Consider the following 23,057-nt stretch of genomic DNA (forward strand, 5'->3'; position numbering starts at 1 on the left):
ATTTGAAAACATTGAGCGCTTTACTGAAATGTAATAAATACTTCTAAACAAAAGAAAATCATCTATAGAGAAGCATTTTGGATTCATGCCACAAAAACAGACATCAAAAATTAATGGGTAAAATTATTTTCAGGGTAAGAAATGAGTTGTGAGCAACTATGCTGTACATTACATTTATGACATGGCTTCCATTTTGTGTAACTATGACAAACCCTTCTATGTATTCTATAAAAGCAGTAGAAAATGACAGAAAATTTCTTTTCTTCCTAAAAATAAATTTTATTTAAGAGAAGGTGAGATTTTGGAAAGTTAATACACGTCTGTAAGCAACAAACATAAATACTTCATGTTATAAGACCACATTCCCTTTGGCACAAACCACAATGAAACTATAAAATTTAAAGTTTAAATCACTCTTCTCCGTGGGGAAGGTAAAGGACATCAGTGATTAGGACTGTGACCATATGGAGTTTACCTTTGCAGTTAAAATTACCTGGCTTTGCTGTTGCCACAAACAACCCTAACTTGGCACTTCAGTTGGTTATTTCTGCAATTTAACTTTTTTTAAAAGTTAAATGACCTATTACGGCATTTTCAGTTCAAAAGGATTTCTTGGTTTTCCCCCTTCTGTCACTGACCAGCAGCGAAAGGTGAAGTCAAGACTCATTCTTCACAACAATGCCATGGAAACCCTGTCCTCGTGGCAGCACGATGAGGAGCAGCAGCTCACACACAGTCCTGACGATTACAACTGCTTTTGTCAAGAAGAGAAGAAACTGCCCCCCAATAGGGCTCTCCCTCCCCTGCTCCAGGCTTTGTGCCTGCTGAGCGAAGCTGGGGCAAGAGCCCTGATTTAATGTATCATCCCAAGGATGGAATGTCTCACAGAGCTACAGACAGGAAATGTCCCTCTTCTTCCCTTATGGTTCTAAAGGTTTTCTGCAATGAAATTACTGGGAGACAGCAATATGTAGGGGCAGGCATGGAATTTGAACCCATGGCCTTCTGGCTTGGAGGTGAGACTATTCCTAACTGAGCCAAAGTGACACATACATAATTTGCTTTCAAGGATTTTAGAGAGCTCTGTCATGATTTAAAAACACTAGGTCTTTGTGGTACAAACCACAGGGCAGGAAAGAGCTGGGGCTCCCTTTTTACTGCTAATTTTAGCCAATGAATTGTTTATAATCTCCTGCAAAATACATAAAGCCTTATTCTGCCTTAAGCTAAGAGAGAACAGCCTTTCAAACTTAATTATAGTGTTCCCCTGCTAGATGAGATGGAGGCAGGTTCCAAAATTGTGTCAGAGTATATGAAGTGATAAAATGAGGATGGGTGAGCTATTTTTAAACATGCTCAAAGACTTTGAGGTCAGAATCCCTGAATTTATAGCCTTATGCCTGTATTAAAACTCATGGACTATTAAGACCTTTGTGGCAAGACTGGAGTTATCATTTCATTTGAGACACCCTCTGCCTTCAGAGCCCTGAGTTCCCTACCACTCTGCCAAACTGCGTGGCCTGGGGAGCCACCTTGAAGCACAGGTTATTTCCCTGCTGTAGACAGGCATTTGGGAGATAAAGGGGATGAGACACTTCCAGCCCAGCATTCCCTCCTCCTCTTTTTTTCCCAAGACATTCTGCAAGTGAGAGGCTTGCCTTTCCAGATGGCCAGGAGGTGAGTGGGTTAGAGAAGGCTGGAGGAATTTTAGGCAAAAGCACATAATTGCTCCTTACTCTGCCCAGTCTGGAAACCCAACCCAGCCTCAGGCCTGCTGGTATTTGCTCAGCACAGTCGTGTTTCCCATCTGAAGAGGGCAGCTGGGCACCTGCTGCTGGGCAGGATGGAGAGCTGCTGCCCAGGAGCACTCAGGTTTAGCAGCAGCCATCCTGTCCTCTCCTACACAGCTTCTTCCCCACCACAGGAGAAGGACTTGGACCAGAACAAGTCCTGAAATACATTTTTGACTGTTTGGAAAATCCAGACTCGTACCAAAATCATTGTTCTACTCGTGGAAATTAAACCATGCACAGGCATCACCTGTGCAGGACTGGCCCTGCCTCTGCCCCCACAAGCACTGAGAGTGCCACTCCTAATCTCAGGTTTGACTCAGGATGAGTAAAAGCTGTCACCTGCTATACACACTCTGGTTTCTTTCAGTAATGATCAATACACACCACTTCTTTTTCATAGGAAACAGGCCACACAGTGAGAAGAAATCTAGCTGAAAGACTTTCCTTGCCTCACAAGTTGAAGTGGAAATAACTCTCAGACCCTTTTCCCCATCCACATTCTGCATCACCTTTAGGTGTATCTGACTCTAGGGGCCAAACAAGTGGCAGCAAAGGCTTTAGGGCTCTGAAGACACTGCAAAACTATTTGCACCATTTGCATTGGTCATTTTCTAACTGAGGTAAGGTTTTATGGGAAGCCACTGCACAGAGAGGAGCTGCTATTTTGGAAAATACTAGATATAGGTTAGAAACAGAGGAAGACAACAGACTCTAATGCTGTTTTCAGGTGAGGGGATTTGTTTTTCCAATTTTTGCAATTGCATTTACCTGAGCATTACTTAAACCTCTAATTTTTTTTAATTTGGATTTCTGTGCAGCGATGCGTAACATAAAATACTAATGAACTGTAGATGGTCCAAGTAAAAGCAAAAACTAGTCAAAACAAACTCAAATTCTTTTCTTGATTGCATATGGATTTATAAAGCTATAAAACCATGGAACAAGCACAAAACAAAAGCCTTGTAAAAAAAAAGGTTTAGTACAAAAAAGGCCAAGTGAGCAGTTGAAAAAAACCATCCAGTGTTCTTGGTTCTGTTAGGAATTAATGTACACTCATGTTTCAGTCAAAAGGAGTCACTGCAATGGGATGTGCATTTTATCTACCAGAAGATCACAATGCAGTTATTATCACAAGAGGTTCTCCCTCTTGGAGCAATGCTGGATGGATCCATGTACCTACTTAGGCATTCTGCACACATTTCATATTTTTTCAAATTCACGGTATTAGTCCATCCTGTAAGTATTAAAGTCTAATTCTTTCAGAACTTCTCTGTGTCGGTCTGAAAATCTCTACTATTATAGGAGAATGTGGTAAGTTCAGGGATACTTTCTCACCTTGGGGTCATGAGCTGCCTTTCCTGGATGGATACACACCCCCATTATTTACAGGAGCGTCCCAGATTGAGAAGCAAGATTTATTCTATTACCAGAGTCACCAGGAATCTCCTTCCCAGTACCCACTGGCATTTACTTACGACTACAACTGCTTCCTTACATTTCTGGCATGGCAAAACCAGTTTTAATGCTTTTCCTACAGGTGTCCTTCACGAGTTTGATTTTCAGGCAGAAAGAATTCCTTAACTCCACACTGCACCACAAATCATCTTCCAGCTCCATCCTGTACTCTACATCCCACTCTGCTCCCAGCAAAGCCCCTGCCAGAATTCCCACCGAGTTTAATAGTCCTGTCCTATTCCCCCCAACTCCTAACTGAGGTTAATTTCTTTTCTCCAAATATAAACAGAAACCAGCAGGTAAAAAAGTTTTGTCTAATGTGGCACTAAGGCTGTGGAATTTACTCCCATGTGAGAATGGCACAATAAAGTCATTTGTTTGAAAGTAAATTGAAAACATTCCAGTCTTCTCAGGCTTACAATTATTAACTTTGGTTTCTGCACAGCACTGCAGAATGTCTGGCATCAAAGACACTTTGTACATTGCACTGAACTTGCACTGGACACTGTTAGTGGACCATTAATCACAGCAAACAAAGATCCCATGCAAACACAAAAGTTACTGATTTTTCCCATGTTCAGCATGGCCTAGCAAAGGTTAACACCACAGCTGCTGGATACTGCACATTTTGAGGCATGGAGTGTTGACAAGGCATCTGAAAGCATGCAGATTTTTCAACTAATAATTACGTCTTCCACATTAAACAATTCTTATTTGTGCCTAATGCTGTCTAGAATTAGACAGACACCTACCTCAGCATGAACTAGCACAACTTCAATTCAGATGCCTACAAAAGCATGTCCTTCTTTCCCCCACATACAGATAGGATGTGTGAGTGCAGGAGCATGGGTTAGTGGCAAGAAAGTCTAGGAGGATGTGATCCAAGGTTCACAGGAAGCACTGCTGAAGGAAGGGAGGGCTTATGGAAACACACACTCAGAGATCAACTCGCCTGAGGGAATGTGGAAGAGAAATGGGAACTGAACCAGGAGAAAAATGAAAGGATCTGAAAATAAAAACCACTCAGTGGCCACAGAAGCAGCAAAGGAAGCACAGGAGAAGGACCATGGCCTGGAATCACAGGCTGTGTTTCAGGGTGCAGTTCACTGGTAATGGCAAAGGAGAAAATGCTGTGGCACAGAAGTGCCAATTACTGGCACTCATGGGCAGTTTTCTGTCATCCAGAGCAGGGCAGGTGAAAACCTGTGCCATCTGCCTTGAAGCTTCCTATCTGACAGGATGATTTCCATTGGGCTCCTCAGACCATGCTATCACAGACAAAATTCTTGCACCAGCTTTCTCAGGTGAAAGAAACCTTACTGCAAAATCATCATTCTCTCCTAACCAGGGAAGGAGATGTGAAGGGAAACAGTGAGGGAATAAATTGCTACCTTAAAAAAAAACCAAAACCACAAAACCAAAAAACCCAAACCTCAGACATCAGCTCCCAGTAATGCAGCAGCTCCTGCTACTGCCCATGGAGTGGGTGCAGAATCACAGCATGAAGGTACCAGCATGGTACTTGGTTCTGTGGAACAGCAAGTGCAGCACCCAGACTCAACAAAATGAGAAGAAAATTGATGCAATACAGGTTTGTTAGTCAAACCATGACTATATGCAAGGCTTTTGAACATGCTTCCAAAGAGCTTAGACCTTAAATAAAATTCAACAAAAGAAAAATAAAGATGGCAGAGCATGCCAAACTCAGTAAGTTAACTGATTTTTCTGACTAAAGAAAACTTGACAGATCTTTGGTTCAGCAAAGGGATACCCTTAGGAGACTGGCAAATAAGCTTATAAAGATGAGTATTAATGAAAGAATAGTACAGTACAACAACGCTCTAACAGATAAATAAGTTATAATGTAGAAAGAAAAACTAGCAGCCTTGAAGGATTTGTTTAATGTGGAAAGAAGAACGAGCAGCCTTGAAGGATTTAGTCATCAAAGTGTTGAATGGATGGGTCTCACTGAAATAAAATAGCATAAACTTGCCAGTTAAATTTGATCCTGCGCATTAGACAGAATTGTGAGGTAGTGTCAACACAATGGGAGACTGAACACTGTCCTGGAAGACAAGGATAACTTCAAGGATTGGAAGAACAGAAACAGGATCAAATCATAGCTGTATGCTGACAGACCAATGACAGCTGCTGCATGGGACAGGGAGCTCAGCAGCTGGCAATAAAAATGGAAAGGAAAGCCCAGGCACAGCCAACTGAGCATCAGATGATTCCAAGACACTGCTATGATGTGGTCATGAAGGAGCACACGTGCTGGTGCTCTCTGTTCTGAGCAGTGCATGTGCAATAGGGGTAGCACTGTTTTGTACAGGACTGGGCACTTCTCGGGGTCTGGGTGTCGAGGTGACCCCAAGAGTGTCAAAGTCCTCGTCTCCCAGCCCGAGCAGCCAAAGAAGGAGTCTGAATGCGCAGGGTCGGCTTCTCAAGGTTGTTTATTTTCCTTTATCTAGAACATTCTTTCTCTGACCTGCTGAGCTCTGTCCAGTGCTGTGTTTACAACAACATGCCAATATCTAACATTTATGTTGGACAGTGTGTCTGTACCTTAAACCAATAGAAAAGTGCCACCATCACACCAAGACATGGAGGACAAAGAGAAGGAGAAGAAGGCCAGGACACACCCAAATCCTTCCATCTTATCCCCTTGAACCCCATTCTAAAAAGCCCCAAAATTCTACTTTTCCACCCTGTGTTAATTCAAATATCGCACTACTCAAACCCTTGTGGCTTGTAATTCCTCATACAAAGTTGGCAGCTTTTTCCACAGGCTAAAATTGAAGCCACAGGTGTTTTTGACTTTATGCCAAGGTCTCAGAGCCCCCTGCCAGGGTCTCGAGACAGCCAGGGCAGCCAGGGGGATGTCCTGGACTCTGACAGGCACTGATGGAGGAGGCCACGAGACTCCTGGTGACAGATAACATTTGACATTTCCCCTGCTCTCAGGTCTGCTGCACTACTTCCTTAAGAGTCAAATGAAACTGCATGTTAAGAACAAGAGTATTTTATTTTCATTGCATTGAAACTGCTTTTCAGCCTCCCCTGGGTAGAGCAGTGCAGCCTCTGAGAGCCCTGGACAGTTAAACTGGAATAACTCTGCCGCTTATATGAACTATATGGCTCTCTTCCTTCCTCCCCCATGAGATCCTTGTCCATGTTCCAAACCATACTCCCCTGCCTTCAGGCTGGAAAGGGCTCTGCAGCAGCTCTCACGTTAAGCTGGGGAGTACATAAGGGAGAAAAGAGGGAAGGGATTTGGACAGTGCTCTCCAAAACCTCCCATGCACTCACTGATCCACCCAAAGCTGCTTCTGCTGCTTAGAGGAGCTGGAAAAAGAGGAAATGTGGCCTTTGGAGAAGACTTCTCTTAGGCTATTGGGCAAGGAAATTATTGTTTGAGCACTTTCTTCATGTGGCTGGAGAAGCAGTGCATGTTCCACAGGTATGTGCAGAGCAATTTGGGAGCCTGGTCAGACCAGAGTAAAACAGCAGTGTAAGGAAACAACTCCTGCCTTTTGAAGCAGGATTTTCCCATTGCTGTCTCCAAACTGGAGGATCAGTCCTCTGAGTTTTCACCTTGTGAGAGAAGACCAGGCAGCAGAAAAGGCAGGTGAAGAGCTGACTACAGACCTTGATGCTCCCATGGGCTGCTGGTTACAGCTTCCATGTAATGGAGGAGGGAAGGATAAACTTTATCCAAGACCCTAAAATTAACAATTAAAGTGATGAAACCAAGTCAGACTGCACTATCGGTCCTAAGGACACTTGAGACAGTGACCATGTCAGAGACTGATCTCATCTAACAGAAGATTGCTTTAGATTTATTGGAGGATCAAATGACACACTTGAGGATCTGCTACTCCAGCTAAAACTCCATATCCATCTCATGAAAAGTTTTGGGGTGTTTATCAGAAGGGGAATGGTAGAAAGGGGTGAGAGAGAGGTGAACTCCTTAAAATATAATTTGTTTTCTGACTACCTTCCTTTCATAAGAAAAAAACAAAAGAGTTCATCTTAAATTACAGGCATACAGACAAGCTCTCTCAGCCCCAGAAATTCATCCTACATGTTGATTAATGATCAAACTACTAGAGCTTTAGCATGAAAAATGGGCTAGGCTTCAACTGAAGATTGCCTGTAGCTAATGATGCAGTGGAATGAACATTTTCATTCCAGCTAAACCATTCCTGTTCCTGTAAAAATAAAGAAATCCAATCTTGGGTTATGAAAAAGACTTGTTGAATTCTGCATACTTCTTGGGTTAGAGTAATGCCCTGCATCTTAACAGATCTGTAAATGCAGAGTATGCTACCTGGGAAGTCAGACACCCATAGGATTACACACAGAGTTTAAATACCTGAGGGGAGCTCAGAGAAGCTGGTAAGGGTAGCCTAGAATTTCACACCTATGGGCACATTACTGAGTTAGTAGATTTAACACAGCTCCTGTCTCAGGCTCAAAAATGTCAAATGTAATAAAAAAAAACCCACAAGGAAGTGCAGTGGGCTGCACAGCATCTGCCTGGCAAGAAGGCTGCCACAGGCACGGCTTGCCCGGAGATCTCCTTGTGGTTCAGCCCCTGGCGCCATCAGTTGGGCTTGAACTCAAAAGCTGTGGAGGGAGGTCATTAAAAGTGACTCTGCACCATGAAAGAGGGTGGGAAAGGATTCAGGCATATGCAAGGGAAGGGATGTGTCTCTCCCGCTCTAGTGATTTCCATTATGGAAACACAGCACTTTACAGCTTTTAACCTTTATGCCGCTGAAGTCAACTATCAACGTTCTTGAAAATTTTGTTTTCATTTCAGCACATGAAATGCAAACTCCATTTTGGGTAATGTCAACAGCACGTTCTCCCTTAAACCACAAGGAAGGTGCAGAGTTGAAAAGGCAGCACAAGGTAGAAAGCTGAGAAGTGGAGTCACACACATGCAGTGATCGCCACCAGCACGTCAGCTGGCCAGAACAGCGATTTTCAACACTATGGAACTCAGAGAGAGTGTGAGGGAAAGCCAGGAGGTTCAAACCATCATCCTGCTGGCTGCAGGGACAACTATTAAAAAAAAATTAAGAGGAAAGTCAGACCTCAGAAAGAGCACAAGACACTGTGTTCCAACTCTAACCAGCTGAAGGAAAGTTTATATAAAAACAATCACTTCGTTAGTGACTCATAAGGAAAGAATGCCCAAGCTTTCTTCAGGGAAACCCCAGTAAATAACATGTCTAAAAATGCATGAAGATGGTGCTGTCTGTTCTGTTACAATATTCAGTCCACATGATAAAACCTCGGGCAGAAGAACAACCTAGTGAGCACAGATCCTTTTGAGAAACCCAAAAAACCAGAAAGAACTGCTGTGGCTGCTTGCTAAGTCTGCCTCATATTCCAGCTCTTCTGTAACATGTCTAATCCTAACTGGGAGAAAATGGGAAAAAGAAGCTTTTTGTAACAGCTCCTCTGTTGACTACATGCAGGTACACTCTCAAGATACATAAATGCCTGGATTTCAATGCATTCTGCAGGTTTAAAACTCAGTGTTATGGATTCAAATATCCTGCCACACCGCATCCAAAGACACAGAGTGGAAAAGTCGCTGCATCTCTCTCTGGAGCATCTTATGAGACACACAGCAGACTGGGCAAAGAACAGTCCTCTGTCCAAAGAAGGGATGGATATACTTTGCAATGTAGAACTTCTTTAGCTATGAAGAGGTTTTTTCCTTTTATTTTATTTCTTCTTTTTTTTTTTTTTTTTTTTTTTTTTTTTTTAATTAGCACAACGTTTTGGAAGCATGGGTTTTTAAGCATACCTTCCAGCAAGAGACTTTAAACTCAGTAAATTTGTAAAAATATGAGAAATCACAATGGTTTCCCAACAAGCGACCAGATCTGAACACTGTGATGCCTGAACTTGGACTGACTAGGAAATTGCAGGTAGGAATATTAACAGAAACATTCTGTGTCAAGCACAGATCATGTTCTGTAGCAAAACTACTTAGTTTTTGAAGATATCCAAGAGGAATCTGGGAGCAACTTCTTAGCAATTTTATGTCACTCTCTGATGAGTTTTTAGTGTATGTGTGAATGTGGACATGTTATTTTGCACTGGAAACACCTCCCCTGCCCAAAGACATACCTTTACATACTGAATGGAACATGTTTTAGCTTATCCTCAGCTGCTGCAGAGCCATAGCAGACTCCATACAGCCAGAAAATTGTCAAGGAAAAAATAGAAGGTTGAAAGCATAGGAATAGTCATTCCCAAAGGGAATGAGAAGTTACCATAGTAAAACAGTGTTTTTACCCAAATGCTCAGCAACAAAAGCAGGAGCATCACCAATATTTGAACTGTAATTTTCCATTGTTAGTTGGGGGTTGAATTTGGAAGGAATGGGGCATTTGTGACAATCTTTCAGGTATTTGTGACAATCTTTCAGGTATTTGTGACTATAGCTCAACATTCTTCTCCATATAATGAAACATGTTTTATGAAAAGCTATGAAACATCATTCTAAATACCACCAATACTGAAGAAGCATGAGCAGCTGCAAATAAGATATAAGGAACTCCTTTAAAAAGGGAGCATCTTTTACGTCAGGTAAATCATTCCAACATCTCAAGTGGAAGATTCAACTAAAAGGAGCATAGACAAGAAGACTTTGCCTGAAAAAAAAAACCCTAGCAATGCATGAGAGAGGAACAGGTCACACTGAGAGCCTCACTAGAGAAAAGATGTGTGTATTTTAAGTACTGTATTGGAAATTTGAGTTCCCTTGCTTTGCTGCTCAAAGACAATTACCTAAAGACCTGGCACTTCCAGGGACCCATTGGAAATGAAGAGAGAGTGAGGCAGATCAAGAGATCCAAACTTGGAAGGAATAATCATTGATTATTCTAAACGGACTCCTAAAAATGCAATTGCCCGGTAGGAACCCATCAGAAAGGACCAGAATTCTGATGGGAAAATGTTGATGGTTATATACACTAAAGGAAGCCCATCCAGTGTGCCCGAACAAAGACATTAACCAGTCTTGGAAAATACACAGACACTCAGTCTTGGGTACACAGAAGGAGGGAGAATTTCATATGCATCTAGGATACTTCACAAGGATTATTGATGTTTTACCACTTGAGCAACTGACCTAACATACACTTTTGAGCAATTTTCAATCATACTCTAAAGCTGAGGTGGTTACACCATGTAAGGATGGACACTCGAATCAACAAGTGTCAAATTGCAGAGAAGAACTGAAGAGTATTTGAGAAATAATCAGAACAGGAGGATTAATCCCCTTTATATTTAAAAGACAGGAAGAAAGAAATCCCCGCATACTCAAAACATGTTGGAGTGAGGTATTTTTAAAGAACAAATGTCCTTTGCTAGGCAGACCAGTGCCAAACAGGTAGTGTACCCCAAAACCCCGTTTCTAGAAGCACTCTATTGCTAGTGACAAACCTTTAACAAACAACACTGTCCTGCAATAATTCATTGATTCTCTTGTGTCATTCTTGGACTGCAAGGAAAAATGTTCTTACTCTCAGTTTGTAAAATGGGATCCTGGTCTGCAACTGCAACTTCTAGACAAATAGTATCTATTCCCAACATTAAAACCAGCTGCTGGAAAGGCATCATGCTGGGGCTTACAAAAGAAACTGTACAAAAAAGAGGGAGCTCAAGAAAATAAATGGGACATGGGGCAGAAATCACAGCTCCAGTGAGACAAAGATAGGATTGGTTCTACAAAAGGAGAAGTTTAGTTTAGCAGAACACTAATGAGACTGCAAAAAGCACTGGAAAAACACAAGAAGTCCCCAAAATCATGCAACACTAAGGACAACACCCCCACTCATAACAGGTGAAATTCTCACTCTCTGGAAGTGATGGCATTGACTTCCCCATGCCCATCTTCCAGCCTGACCATGACCCAGCCTGGCTGAAATGAAACCATTTCTGAGCCCACACGTTCACCCATCACATTAAGAGGTATTTTCTGTGGAGCAGTAGATAACAAAGAGGGAGCTGATATTTTCAAACTGTAAAGATAACTGAAGGTGAAGTTTCCTAAAGAAAGAGCCTTGATTTTCACCACACCAAGGGCAACACAGGTGCTGTTAAGGACCGCAGACAGTGCTGCATTTTGGTCTCAGGAAAGAGACCATCACCCGTGTCAAAGCCCTCAGCTGAGGAACAGCAGGGAACTCTGCCCATAGGGCTCCTTGGTGCACAGAGATGACATGAACACATCTGTCGTGGTTTGACATGGAAGTGAATTTTTTTTCAGGAAGTTGGGTCAAACCAAGCAGTGGTCAGGTTTGGATATTGGCACCTGGAGTGACCACCCAGGAGAACTGTCTGTTTGGTTCCGGTCAGAGTGCAGTGCAGGCTCTCCCCTGCCCAGCCACGGGCTGGGTGGGGGAGGGGAAGCCACGCGGCCTTGTCTCCAGGTAGGCCGAGGGGGCTGAAGGTCTGGAACCGAGCCAGCTCCTGTGGACGGAAGGGTGGAGAGAAGTAGAGATACTTTTGTCCCCCCCCAGAGGGAAAGAGACAGAGAGCCTGACGGCACCTGGAGATTTGCTGGCACCTGGAGATGCAGAAAAGGGGGGGATGATGCCCAGTATGAGGGTTGAGAATGCTGAGCAGAGATTTCAGCCATCCATGGAGTCTGAACTTTTAACCCTTTCCTGGGAAATGAGGGCTTTGTAAAATATTACTCCTCCTCGATTTGTAGTGGAAGAGAGACAGTCCGGGACCTGAGATGTTAGAAGAAGAAATTTTTACGTGAGAGGAGATGATGAAGTAGCTTTTGGCTGGACTTTTCTTGTTAGCCATAGACTGAACCAAATTCTCCTGCAATAGAGACTGCATTTTAGGGGGATGCAATGGTGAGCCAAGAGACCTGCTTCAGCAGCTGAGAGTGACAGGAGTGGAGTGAACAGAGAAAAGTTGAGGAGGATGTGGTGATGCCCTCTGTCTTCAGAGAAGAAGAAGAGAAGAAGAAGATCTCTGTTCTTGGACCCTCGGCCCCAGGGGAGGAAGAAAATGGCGGGGGACTGTTGTCCCAAAAAGGAGAAGCTGTTGGACCCTCGGCCCCAGGGGGAAATGGGGGGGACTGTGGTCCCAAAATGAGAAACTGAACTGTTGTTTTTCTTTGGTCCTTTGCAAAGCATCCTTGAAAAGAAACCCTATGAGCAGTCTGTCCATGCATGGTGGTGAGAACACTGTGACATGGAAAGGAGAGTGTCACACTGGCAGATTTTCTCCAGGCGGTTGCCATGTGTGACATGGAAACACAGGAGGTGGCAACTGTGTTTCCTGGGCGGGGAGGGGGGGGGGTCTATGGTGCAAGAGAGACTTCTCTCTCCCTTGATAGACTGAGTATTGATTATCTGAAGGGTGGTAATTTGATCAGGAATCCCGGGTGATGCTTCATGGTGGTTGTTTTGGAAATTGGGAGGAGGAGGGGTGTTTTAGAAGGTCTTCATCCTGGATTTAGTGTGTGTGTCTTCTGTAGTAGTAATAGTTTAATAAAGCTTTTTTTTTTTCCTTTGTTATTAAGCTTGGGCCTGCTCTGCTCTGTTCCCGATAACATCTCACAGCATTTATTTGGGAAGGTGTATTTTCATGGGGGCGCTGGCATTGCGCCAGTGTCAAACCATGACATCTCTTGAGTGTTTGCAGCTACATCTTGAGGCACAGGTGATCTGAAAGAGAAGCTGAGCTTTTTGAGGATGCCTGCCCTGTATGCAGCTGCAAAAGAGGATAAAAGCTAAGCTAAGCAGAGCTAAGGTCAGTCCTTAGGAGAGCTAAGCACAATCTCACTCAGAATTCTACTGAGAATTTGCTGTCTGAATCAGCCAGATAACCTTTAATAACTATAATTTAGAAATCTGGTACAGCAGTTGTTTCCAGGCTGTGGTCATGAACAACTTCCATATTTGTACACAGTGCCAGCAAAACACAGCTAGGGACAGCTGGCCTGTGACTGGAAAGGCTTCTGTTCACTACAAGAAGGTTTCTGCTTCTACTGGAAGAATATCTAGATCTGAAAATCAAACCAAACTACAACTGAACATGAAATTACATTGCACAAGACTGATTTTTCTCATGGAATCTATCTTCCATTCCCTGGGTTAGTTTCTTTACTTGATTTCCATAAATGCCCTTAAGTTTGCTGCCACCCAGTTTAGAAACCCCAACTGTTGAACAGGTCAAGATAATACTGTGCAGCAAATGCAAGCAGAAAGTTTGAGTATCTGCTGCTAAAGGGTCTGATAGGGGCCTGACACCGTGTTTTACAGCTCTTGGTAATTTTGTACCCACCCACCAATGAGCTTCTACCTACCTCAATAATGTGACGTTACCTGAACTCAGGAGCACATACTCTCCTAAGTAATTCTTTCTTTTAATGATATATAACTTGCCTACAGAAGAGGAAGAGCAGAGGTTGAGTTTCAAAGAGAAGAATATAAAATAAAGGAAACAGAATGAGATCACTTGTTTCTCTGCTGCAGAAACAGAGATTCAGGAACAAAGCTATGAAAGTCACCCAAAAACTGCATTGATCAGACACCTGAACATGTCCACAGACAGCTCCTCCTAGTGGGAAATCACCATTCTCCAAAACTGGCACACTTGAGATATCAAGTGTCACACACCAGACAGAGAAGAACAGGGAAGACATCAGTCAAAGGCCACAATGGAGCTGGGAAACAGGAGCTGAGGAGTGACCACAGAACAGGAACACATGACATCCTGGAAGGAAAGTTATGTAACTAAAGAATGCAGCTCCAGAATGGAGGATTTTACACCCTTAATATTGGCCTTGATTATGACTCAGCACATGGAAAGTAATCATAAACCTGTCTCCACAAAAAAAGGTAGGTAGAGAAGATTAAAGAAATCCAGGATGAACTATGTGTCGGAGTAGGCATTGCCTATCTTCATTTTAGTCCAAAACAGAGTCAGGGAAAGCAACATTCAGTTTCTCCTGATCATCTTGTTTTCCCTTCCAGATGAGAAAAAAGGAGTATCTGGCTGTTCACCAGCTGCCCTCCACCCTCACGTCCAATGATGACCCTTCCTGTTACACTGTACATGCTATGAAAGAGTGAGCCTGGTGACACTTTTGGTAGGGAAAAAAAAAAGTGTTTCAGATTTTTATTTACTCCTATTTACTATTCAGCTTTTGTGCAATTACTGACTTGGAAGACAAGGAAGATATTTCAGGATTGTCCCAAAACCTTGTGATAATTTGATCCCATATGCTAAAGGAAGCAACCTGCCCTTCTTGACCACAACTATTCCTGGAGCCACAGGGACTCCAGCTGAAGGTATCAGCCTGGGCTCCAAAGGACCTTTGTGGCTGAGATTGCTGCAGCACAGCCCAGAAGCACCTTCCCCACCTCCAGCCAACTTTCAGAGCTCATTGACCAGCTCTGGAAAAGCACCCTAAGAGTTTGGCCACCCTCAATGCCTTACCCAGGGGAAACCTCACTTAATGTCCAGAATGGGGCTAACATTCCTGAAACTTCACGGCCAGAGAGCTTTCACCTTTCTGCAGAGTTTCATCAAAATCCCTCATCGGAGTGAAGTGGTGCAAAAACTAGCTGCCCCATAAAAAATGAAGAATTTAAAAATATTTTCAGTATGCAGATACCTTGCCAAAAGCACAGTAAAGAGCCCACCGTGAATACATAACAGAAATAAAAAATGTTTGCTCATTTCTAATTTTCCTGGAGTTTGCTTAATGTCAGCAGCCTCAGCTAAGAGAAGGAACATAAAACGCTGTGACAGCCATTGAACCCCCAACCCCATCAGCAGCTTCGCCGAGACTGCCTTTGGAACCATTCAGAACATCAGCCTGCATCTTGTTACACTCCCTGCAACTGATGCAATCCTGTGAATCTCTTCTCCCCTGGACATTTTTAACTCTCTCGGGACAGAAGTTCTTTTACTCTTACAGGAACATGAACCAGGGCTGCTCTGTTTCTTCGGCAATATTTGGGGAGCAAGGTTTCATCTTTTCAGTTTTTGTTTGAAGGAGTAAATATTTAGAAGAAGCAGAAGATAGCTTTCATCTGAGATATGTTTTCACATGCTTGGAGCAGCAAGGCAGGGAGAAGGGGGCTGGAAAACAGCCTGCCATTTCCTTTCCTGCCTGGCTTTTGGACTGCTTTTGACCCAGCGTGTGTGCGCATGCACCCTCACCCCCTCGGGCTGCTCTTTTACACCGGGACTTCCTTGTAAAATCCAGCTCATCTGTTCGAAGCAATGACTGAAACACTGTCTATAAAATCATGGCATTTTTCCACTTGAAAAAAAAAATAAATTAACACTTCATTTAAAAGTTATTTTTAAACCTACTTGGCTTGAAGCCACCTTTAGTCACAACTGAAATGAATTCTTCTTTTCCTAGAATTCAATGCCTTCCTTTTCTAAAATATACTAGTTTAAAAAAAGTAAACTCAGTAAATGCAGAGTTTACACTTCTGACTACACTGCTTTGCCCTCTGACATATCAGCAGTTTGATTTTCAACAAACCCAAACAAGTTTTTACTTTTTCTACTTTAGGGACTTATCCCAAGCAGGGACTTGAGCAATCCCAGAGCAGAACCACTGAATTTGGCCGGGGCACTGGCAGAGCATCACCACAGCCAGGAACACAGTTATGTCTGAGAGGGAACTGAAGCCCTTTCAGAAACATGGCCAGACTTGAAAAGAAAGCACCAGAGCTTTATTCCAGTGTGAGACACCTCCAGTTTCTGGCACTGCACCTGCATTTACATGGAAGAGCCAAGTACAAAACACATGAACTGAGAACACTGCTGTCATATATGCAGGGAGAATGAGGATCCTGACTTCACTATGTTCCCATTTTCCAGAACTGTCTCAAGAGACAGGAGGACATCTGGACTCCTTAATGAAGTAGCTGATCTGGAATCTGGGTTTAGTAACACTAACTCCCCTTTAAATAAAATACAAAGTTTTTAAAAAATGGGGAGAGAAAAGAAAGACTTGAATTTAAGCCATTAATAGTCACCAAAAGGTATTTGAAGGACCAACAGGCAAACTGACTTGACAGGAAGAGTATTTTCCTCTCTTTTCAGGGGGATTCTGCTTTTCCTAAGAAAAAATCCCAGCTAAATTACACTGGTTTTATTTTCAGTGACCGTTTGCATGCACAGCATTATCTGCACTGTGGCAACTCCACTGAGATGTGAATATGGAGTTTACAGACTTTAGTTCTACACATTCTGGAAAGGGTTCAGCAAGAACAGCAATGCAAAATAATCCGAAGGCAAGAAATTTATAGTCACTATCTGTAAAAAGTAATTTAAAGAGATTTTGGTTTTTCAAGTCAAAGTTTCTCAAGTCTGAGCTCAGCATTTAAGTGTTTGGTAGTACTTTGAATCAAGTAGCAATTATTGGCTAACTCAGGGCTTAATGATGACAGAGGAAAGGTGACTTTTTATATTAAAAAGTGGCACTTTAAGCTTTTGAGATTTTTCTGTTTCTTCTGTTTTATTGCTTAAGTGCCGAGGGATTCAGAATCAAAATTTCATAAGGTCCCAAGATCTATCTACTCTTTTAACCTAACAGTGTTAGAAGCACATGGAGATGTGCTCTGGGAGAAAGGTTCAGGTTTTGACATTGTTTTCAAACAGCAGCGTCTGGAGGGCTGTTTCGAGGAGATTTGGTTTTTAAATGGGGGTAAAGAAGATGCACAGGGTAAGCAGCAAATCCACAGTGGTGGGTTAGGACAGTCAGAAGCTCTCAGCTCCTCTGTCTTCAGCAGCTGGGCTGAAGCTACAGCACCCTGCACAACTCTGGACAATTCTGCACTCATTCCCCATGCAAGGCTGTGGAGTTCAGTGTTAATATTAGCAAAATGCAGCTTGCCAACATGTGCTTGCTGAATGAGGTAGGTCTCCATTACCTCATTCTACACGACCCTTTTACAGATTTTATCCAACAAAGCTTCTGAAGATATATTTATCTTTAACCATGTGAGAAATCTCACTTACAGTAATGATTGTGCAACAATAAAAAGTAAAAATAAAAATGATTAGTAGTCCGCTGACGATTATAAACCCTCTTCACTTCCCTTCCTCCCCCTTTTTCTTATGGACTCATTACTCCAATGTTTATTTTTACTTTTGTAAGTCCAAGAGTGCAAAGCTAAAGGCAGAGGTATAAAAGAGGCCACAGTCTGAACGGATGGGTGAGTACAGGATCTTGACATGTGAACATATGACAGGATCCAGTGCATGAGCAGCACACTGGGCAGCACTGGAGGAGGGTTACAGCTTTGGTAGCAACCCAGGAAAGCTGTGCCGGGACAGTAAGGAAGGATTCTGCAGCTTTTCAGCATAAAGTTGCATTAGAAGTTTTAAGACACTGTCATTGTCAATCTGCCATTCCTCTTCCCCCCGACCTCCTCTCAGAAACTCTCTGGTCACCTCTAGGTTTATCCATGTCATTTTCCACCTCCACTGGGTACAGAACTCTCAAGACTGTGGAGTTTGAGCCTCTGCAGGCAGCTACAGGTTAGTTCTATCTGTCCAACTGGGATCAGGTGATCTCCAGACTCCAGCAGGAATGATCTGTGTGGAGAAGGGGGACACACAGATGACGAGACACAAATCCTTACAAGGAACTGGGTCAAAGTGAAAGATCTGGATGGTTTCCTGGAGGTTTCTTTTGGAGTTATCTTCTGACTGGCAACCCAGGCCAGATGGGAGTTTCTGAATGTAGAGCAAGAACTGCCCTTGGCTCAGAGTGAAGGAAGAGTTAAGAGCTCCCAGATCCTCACATCTCATAGGCTTCTCCTCTCCCTGCTCATGGGTATCCTGCTGAAATCTGTCAGCTGCTTCTGGTGCTGACCTCCCTGGGGTGCCCCACATCTCACAGCTCTGGAGTACAGAGCAGGTTCATGCAACTCCTGACCTCCAGACTCAGTTTGTGCCAGCTCCAAGAGCTCAGTGGTGTCCCATCTATCCCCATTTCCCTTAACAGAGCATCTACAGTCTCCTCTGAGACCAGAGCAGCATCTCCTGCAGCGGCAAACCCTTAAGCCAGCATGTCGTAAAGAAACATTACAAACACTACCTTGACATTTTACTGTACACAGTTAACATTTACATTTCACACCACTTCCTATGTAAAGTCCCTTTCTCCATGCTATCAATTCACCAATTCTCTTAAGCCCTCACCACCCAACACTAAGAGCACCTTTTCTCAGGCAGGCCAACAAAACAGAATATTTTTGGTGCTTCTGAGCCCAGCCACTGTGGAGAGAGGAGTGGTCAAAAACTGGTTAGAAATAAAAAAAAAATCAGAAGCAGACAAAATTCCCCAACCTTCAAAACCTTTAAAACCCACCTGGGTCTTTCCCAAATATCCCAGAAAGCTTCCAGCTCACTAAGAGATGCTACAGGCAATATTCAAAGGCTACTTTCAACGTTTGCTGTGAAGCATCTTTTGATGCTCCAGATTCATCCTCCTAAGGGTTAATATACCAAAACAGGAAGGAGGGGGGGAAAAAGTCACAAAAGCTGTATAACGCCTTTCTGAGGTATGACAAACTCTCTCTGCATCTTTTTCCAAAGTGTGAGATGTGCAACTTCCATTCTTAAGCTCAGTAAAAATGGCATTTAAAAGTCCTAACCCTGGGAACTGTATGATTATTTGTTTATCAGATCAACATCAGCAAAACTGTCTTTTTATGTGCTGCTTACTTTCAAAAAAAAACCCTACCACGCATATTTCAGTTCTCCCTCTCCACACCCCACACCCTTCTGCTGCTGTCCAGCTGGAACACATCAAGGGTCTAGAAGCCAAGTCAAATGTTGACCCCACCCTCCTCCATCCATTTTAAGGCACCTTCAAAGCCAGTACACTGATCTAGTTCAGCTTAGCCAACAACGCCAGCAAATCTGTTATTTAAGACTTTAGTGCTGGGTTTTTATAACTGCCCATTAATACAAGCTTTGATGTATGGTCAGAAAACCCAGCTGTAATGAGTTTCATCAGACTGTAGTAACCTTTCCTCAGAAGGTCTTTATTACTATACCTTCATAATCTTTGGGCCCAATACTTTTATAGTATCATTCTTACTGAACCTCCTTAAAAACAGCTCAGCAACACTTAACACTCTTTCCCCAAAATTAAAACAAAAAGCCAGTTATACTTTTTCTTGAAGACACTTGTGCACCCACATTTTTAATCACATTTTGCTGTTAAAAGCATGCAGGCAATAGCTGTGTGAACTGAAAGACAAACTAATTTTCATTACAAGGTTCCTCAGACAGGATACAAAAGGATTTTGTAGAAGGAACAAACGACTTACTTTGTTGCTCCCCTTTGCAGGATGCAGCACGGAAGAAAAAGGGGGAAAAAAGAAATATTAGTTCTATTTATTTTACATGCATTCAGCCTAACTTGTACAGTTCTGGAAATGGCTCAAACCAAATGAGGAACTGACTCAGGGAACATTCACTGAATCCTGCAGTCAGACAGCTTCCAGGGGAACACAGGACATTTGCGAAGGACTTAAATGTTCAGCAGAGTGGTTTTCCTCACTATACAAACATTCTGACCCAGTGCAAATCAGGAGCAGCTCCTGGGAAATCGCTGGCTACAAATACAAGGGAGAAGAAAACGAGGCCTGAAGCGATGATGGGATGGGATGGGATGGGATGGGATGGGATGGGATGGGATGGGATGGGATGGGATGGGATGGGATGGCAGCCAGAGGGATTTTTGTGTGTCGGTAACACTGAACTTCAGTACGCAACGCAACCAGCTTGGCTGAGCCTTCCACGACAGCCATTCCCTACAACTTGCCAGCTAATGGAAAGTTTCAAGATTCAAAGCATTTTAAAAAGCAAATATTGAATTTTTAGATTAGTAATAAAAATAAGGAGGAGATGGCATTGGGGGGGGCATGGGGGGAGAGGGAATGGGTGGTGCTAACAAGGTAAAGTGTGCAGAGCAAGTTACGACAAACATCTGGGCTATTATTTTGGTTTAATTGTGGGTTTTGCCATGAGCTGGCATGAACAGTGTATATTATACAGTGGGAAGGCAGCCAAAATAAACACCAGCCTACACCAGTTGAGAAATACAGTCTGGAAAGGTTAGTCACAACGTTGTAGTCATTTTTTAACGAAAAAAGGAGGGGTTTGGATGCATCAGTCCAGAAAGCCAGCAGCAAAGTCAGCTGGTAAATGGATATCCCATTTCAAAGTGAATTGGCCACAGGATGATTTATATCAAGCAAGCTGACTTGTATATGGGTTGGAAAAATAAAAACACTGATTCATTGCTATCTGGGTGGCTGTCAAAGCCCACAGCCTCACAAAGGCAAACAGAATGGGAAGGAGGTGACTTGGAAACTGCAAAGAATTCAGAGCAACGCTGAGGGCTCATCAGAGGTAATTCATGGGACAGTGAATATGGGAACACAGTCACTCTGTGCATCCCCATGGACAGAGGGACAGGGAAGACAAGCAAAATGAAGCAAGGAAATTGAGGAAGGGGGTGATATGTGGCCTTTAAAATATTAATGAGGTTTGCTTAGGCAAAAAGAAAGATTATAAATCTAGAACCTTGGGCTTTAGCTTACAGGATTAAATGAGCAGCAGACACTCCATGTTAGTGGTAGCAAGTACTGAGCCCCATGACCACTGTAATCAAACAATTGTATGTAGCACTACTAAAAAAAAAAAATCAACAGAAAAATGAATATTCTTAGTTGAGAGATTTGCCCTTTATGAGAATTCAGAACACAGCTCTTTAATCAGTGGCAGATTCCTACTTTTCCTTTAGTTTTCATTTCTAAGCAGCAGTTCTTCTACTGCTGGTGCCAAAGCCCTGGATACTCAGAGTTCCCAGCTGTGCCTCACAGGTAAAAGAGAGCGAGAAGTTCACGCTGGGAAGGGACTTAGGCACCTCTTTCACTTTCTAATTCTGGGATCACGAAGCTGGGGGAAAGCACTGAAGTAAACTCAAGTTGTTGCCATTTCCTGGCAGTCTTTCCTACTTAAAAACATGGTCTCTGAATCTTTGAAGGAGAATAAAAGACTGGGGGGTGTCTCTAAAACAATTTTATATTGTCAGAGGAAGGTGTGAAACTGAGGAGCATGCACAGGATTTTAATGAAACGCTGCTCATTTTTATTTAGGATCCACTGGATCTTCTAAGGTACCTGGGGTCTTGGAGATTTTGCTTTACAAAATTCAAAACTTTGAACAGCAGACTCACAGTCCACATTTGAACCTCCTTTAGGAATAAAGTTTTGGAGGCCTAGAGTAGCACAGAGCATCTTTCCTGAACAGCTTGATAAACTACTGGGCGAATTTCAAACTACAGGCATTTGGAACAATAATATTTACTCTTTTTATAATGTAAAGATAATTCCAGCTCAAAGGAGAACTGTATTTTGACTCCCTTCTACTCCTTTCAAGGAAGTCTCTCATCTTGCATCTAAAACTCCTTTGACAGACCAACTTTAAACAAAACCAGGAAATTTCTGTAACCATATTTTGAATACCAAGTATTTTTAGGGAGAAGGGAGAGACAGGAAGACAGAAGAGAAGTTCAGAAATCTAACTAGTCTGTCTTGTTTAAGGATAAAGTACCAGATATACCAATATGATAAAACCATCACAGAACATAAGATTAAACCAGAGGCAGCAAGAGTCTTTTGTGAAATCATCATTAAAACCTAAGCAAGAAAAAACCAAAGCAACACAGAATATTGGTCCAAGTAATTAATTAGGTAACCTCTCATAACAAATCCTTGTTGCATGGCTTCTGATATTCTTAGCTAGGAACAGATCTACTGGAACAGGCAACATACTGAAAAGTCACCAACACTGTTTTACTTTTTAAAGGTAAAGTCTCAGATACCTGGTAGGTCTTCTGCTAAATGCATATTTGCACTAGTCTCTAAAAAAAACATCATTACCATCATCACTGTTTATTTCTATAATAACTGGAGAATCCACAAGTATAAAAATTTCTTATTTATTTATTTATGGCAGTCTTGAAACTTTGTGTGAAGAGAAGAAGCTGAGCTTGTTTGCATGAATAGGTCCTGGAGGAGATGCAGACAGAATTGTACTGGAAGCCATGCAGGCATCACAACCATAAGGGAAGAAAAAGATGAAGAAAGAAGACAGCACAAGACCCTGGAGTCAAGGAACCTGGCCGTCCCATGGAAAACAATCAGAAAGAAGAGCAAATTCATCAGAATCAAAGCACCATTTCTCAGAGCAGATCTTCTGATCCAGGACTCACTGCAGAAAGGTGAGCTGTGCATTGCAGAAACTTTAAAGGCTCAAATGCCAGGTAATTCTTCTAGTCAGCCTTCTCTTTGGATACATCTCCTCAAACCTTCACTTGAAGGAAAATATCAAGATATCTAGGTCCAAAAAATATTAAATAGTAGCTGGACATATTCTGCTTCCCAGCTTTCTGTCATTTCTAGTAAATTAATAGAGGCTTTTTTTATTGCATCCTGTTCAATTTGCTCCACATGATGATTAGCTGAGTAAAACTGCCTTTGGAAAGGTTTAGCATGTGTTTCATACACAAAAAATGATGCAGTGAATAAGTAAAATAAATATACATGATTGCCTGGAATGCTTCTGTCAGTTCTGTAATCCAGAGCTGGAGGGAATAAACTCTTCAAAGCACATCTTTACCTTAGAAAACATTAATAGAAACAACGAAGCTCAGGAGACCCCAAATTGCTCAATGCTTTTACTACAAGGATCCAATGAAAAACA

The 23,057-nt window shown here is 42.5% G+C and overlaps 1 protein-coding gene across 11 annotated transcripts in view; it reads right to left on the bottom strand.

The window, feature by feature from the left end:
• DNM3 (dynamin 3) overlaps nt 1–23,057 on the bottom strand; it is a 171,836-nt gene that overhangs the window by 33,808 nt on the left and 114,971 nt on the right. Inside the window, exons 18-19 of one of the 11 annotated variants that reach the window (XR_008432223.1) lie at nt 22,567–22,690; nt 22,282–22,472 (exon numbers count right to left, since the gene is read on the bottom strand). The exons of 8 other annotated variants lie outside the window; for them this stretch is intronic. Coding sequence is in view for 2 of the 3 variants with exons in the window: in XM_053949825.1 (XP_053805800.1) it covers nt 22,920–22,973 (54 nt within the window). In the remaining variant the exon portion in view is untranslated. 2 more of the 11 variants (XM_053949826.1, XM_053949825.1) reach the window with 2 other exon arrangements.

Source organism: Vidua chalybeata, chromosome 9 (assembly GCF_026979565.1).
Source record: "Vidua chalybeata isolate OUT-0048 chromosome 9, bVidCha1 merged haplotype, whole genome shotgun sequence".
NCBI classification, from domain to species: Eukaryota; Metazoa; Chordata; class Aves; order Passeriformes; family Viduidae; genus Vidua; species Vidua chalybeata.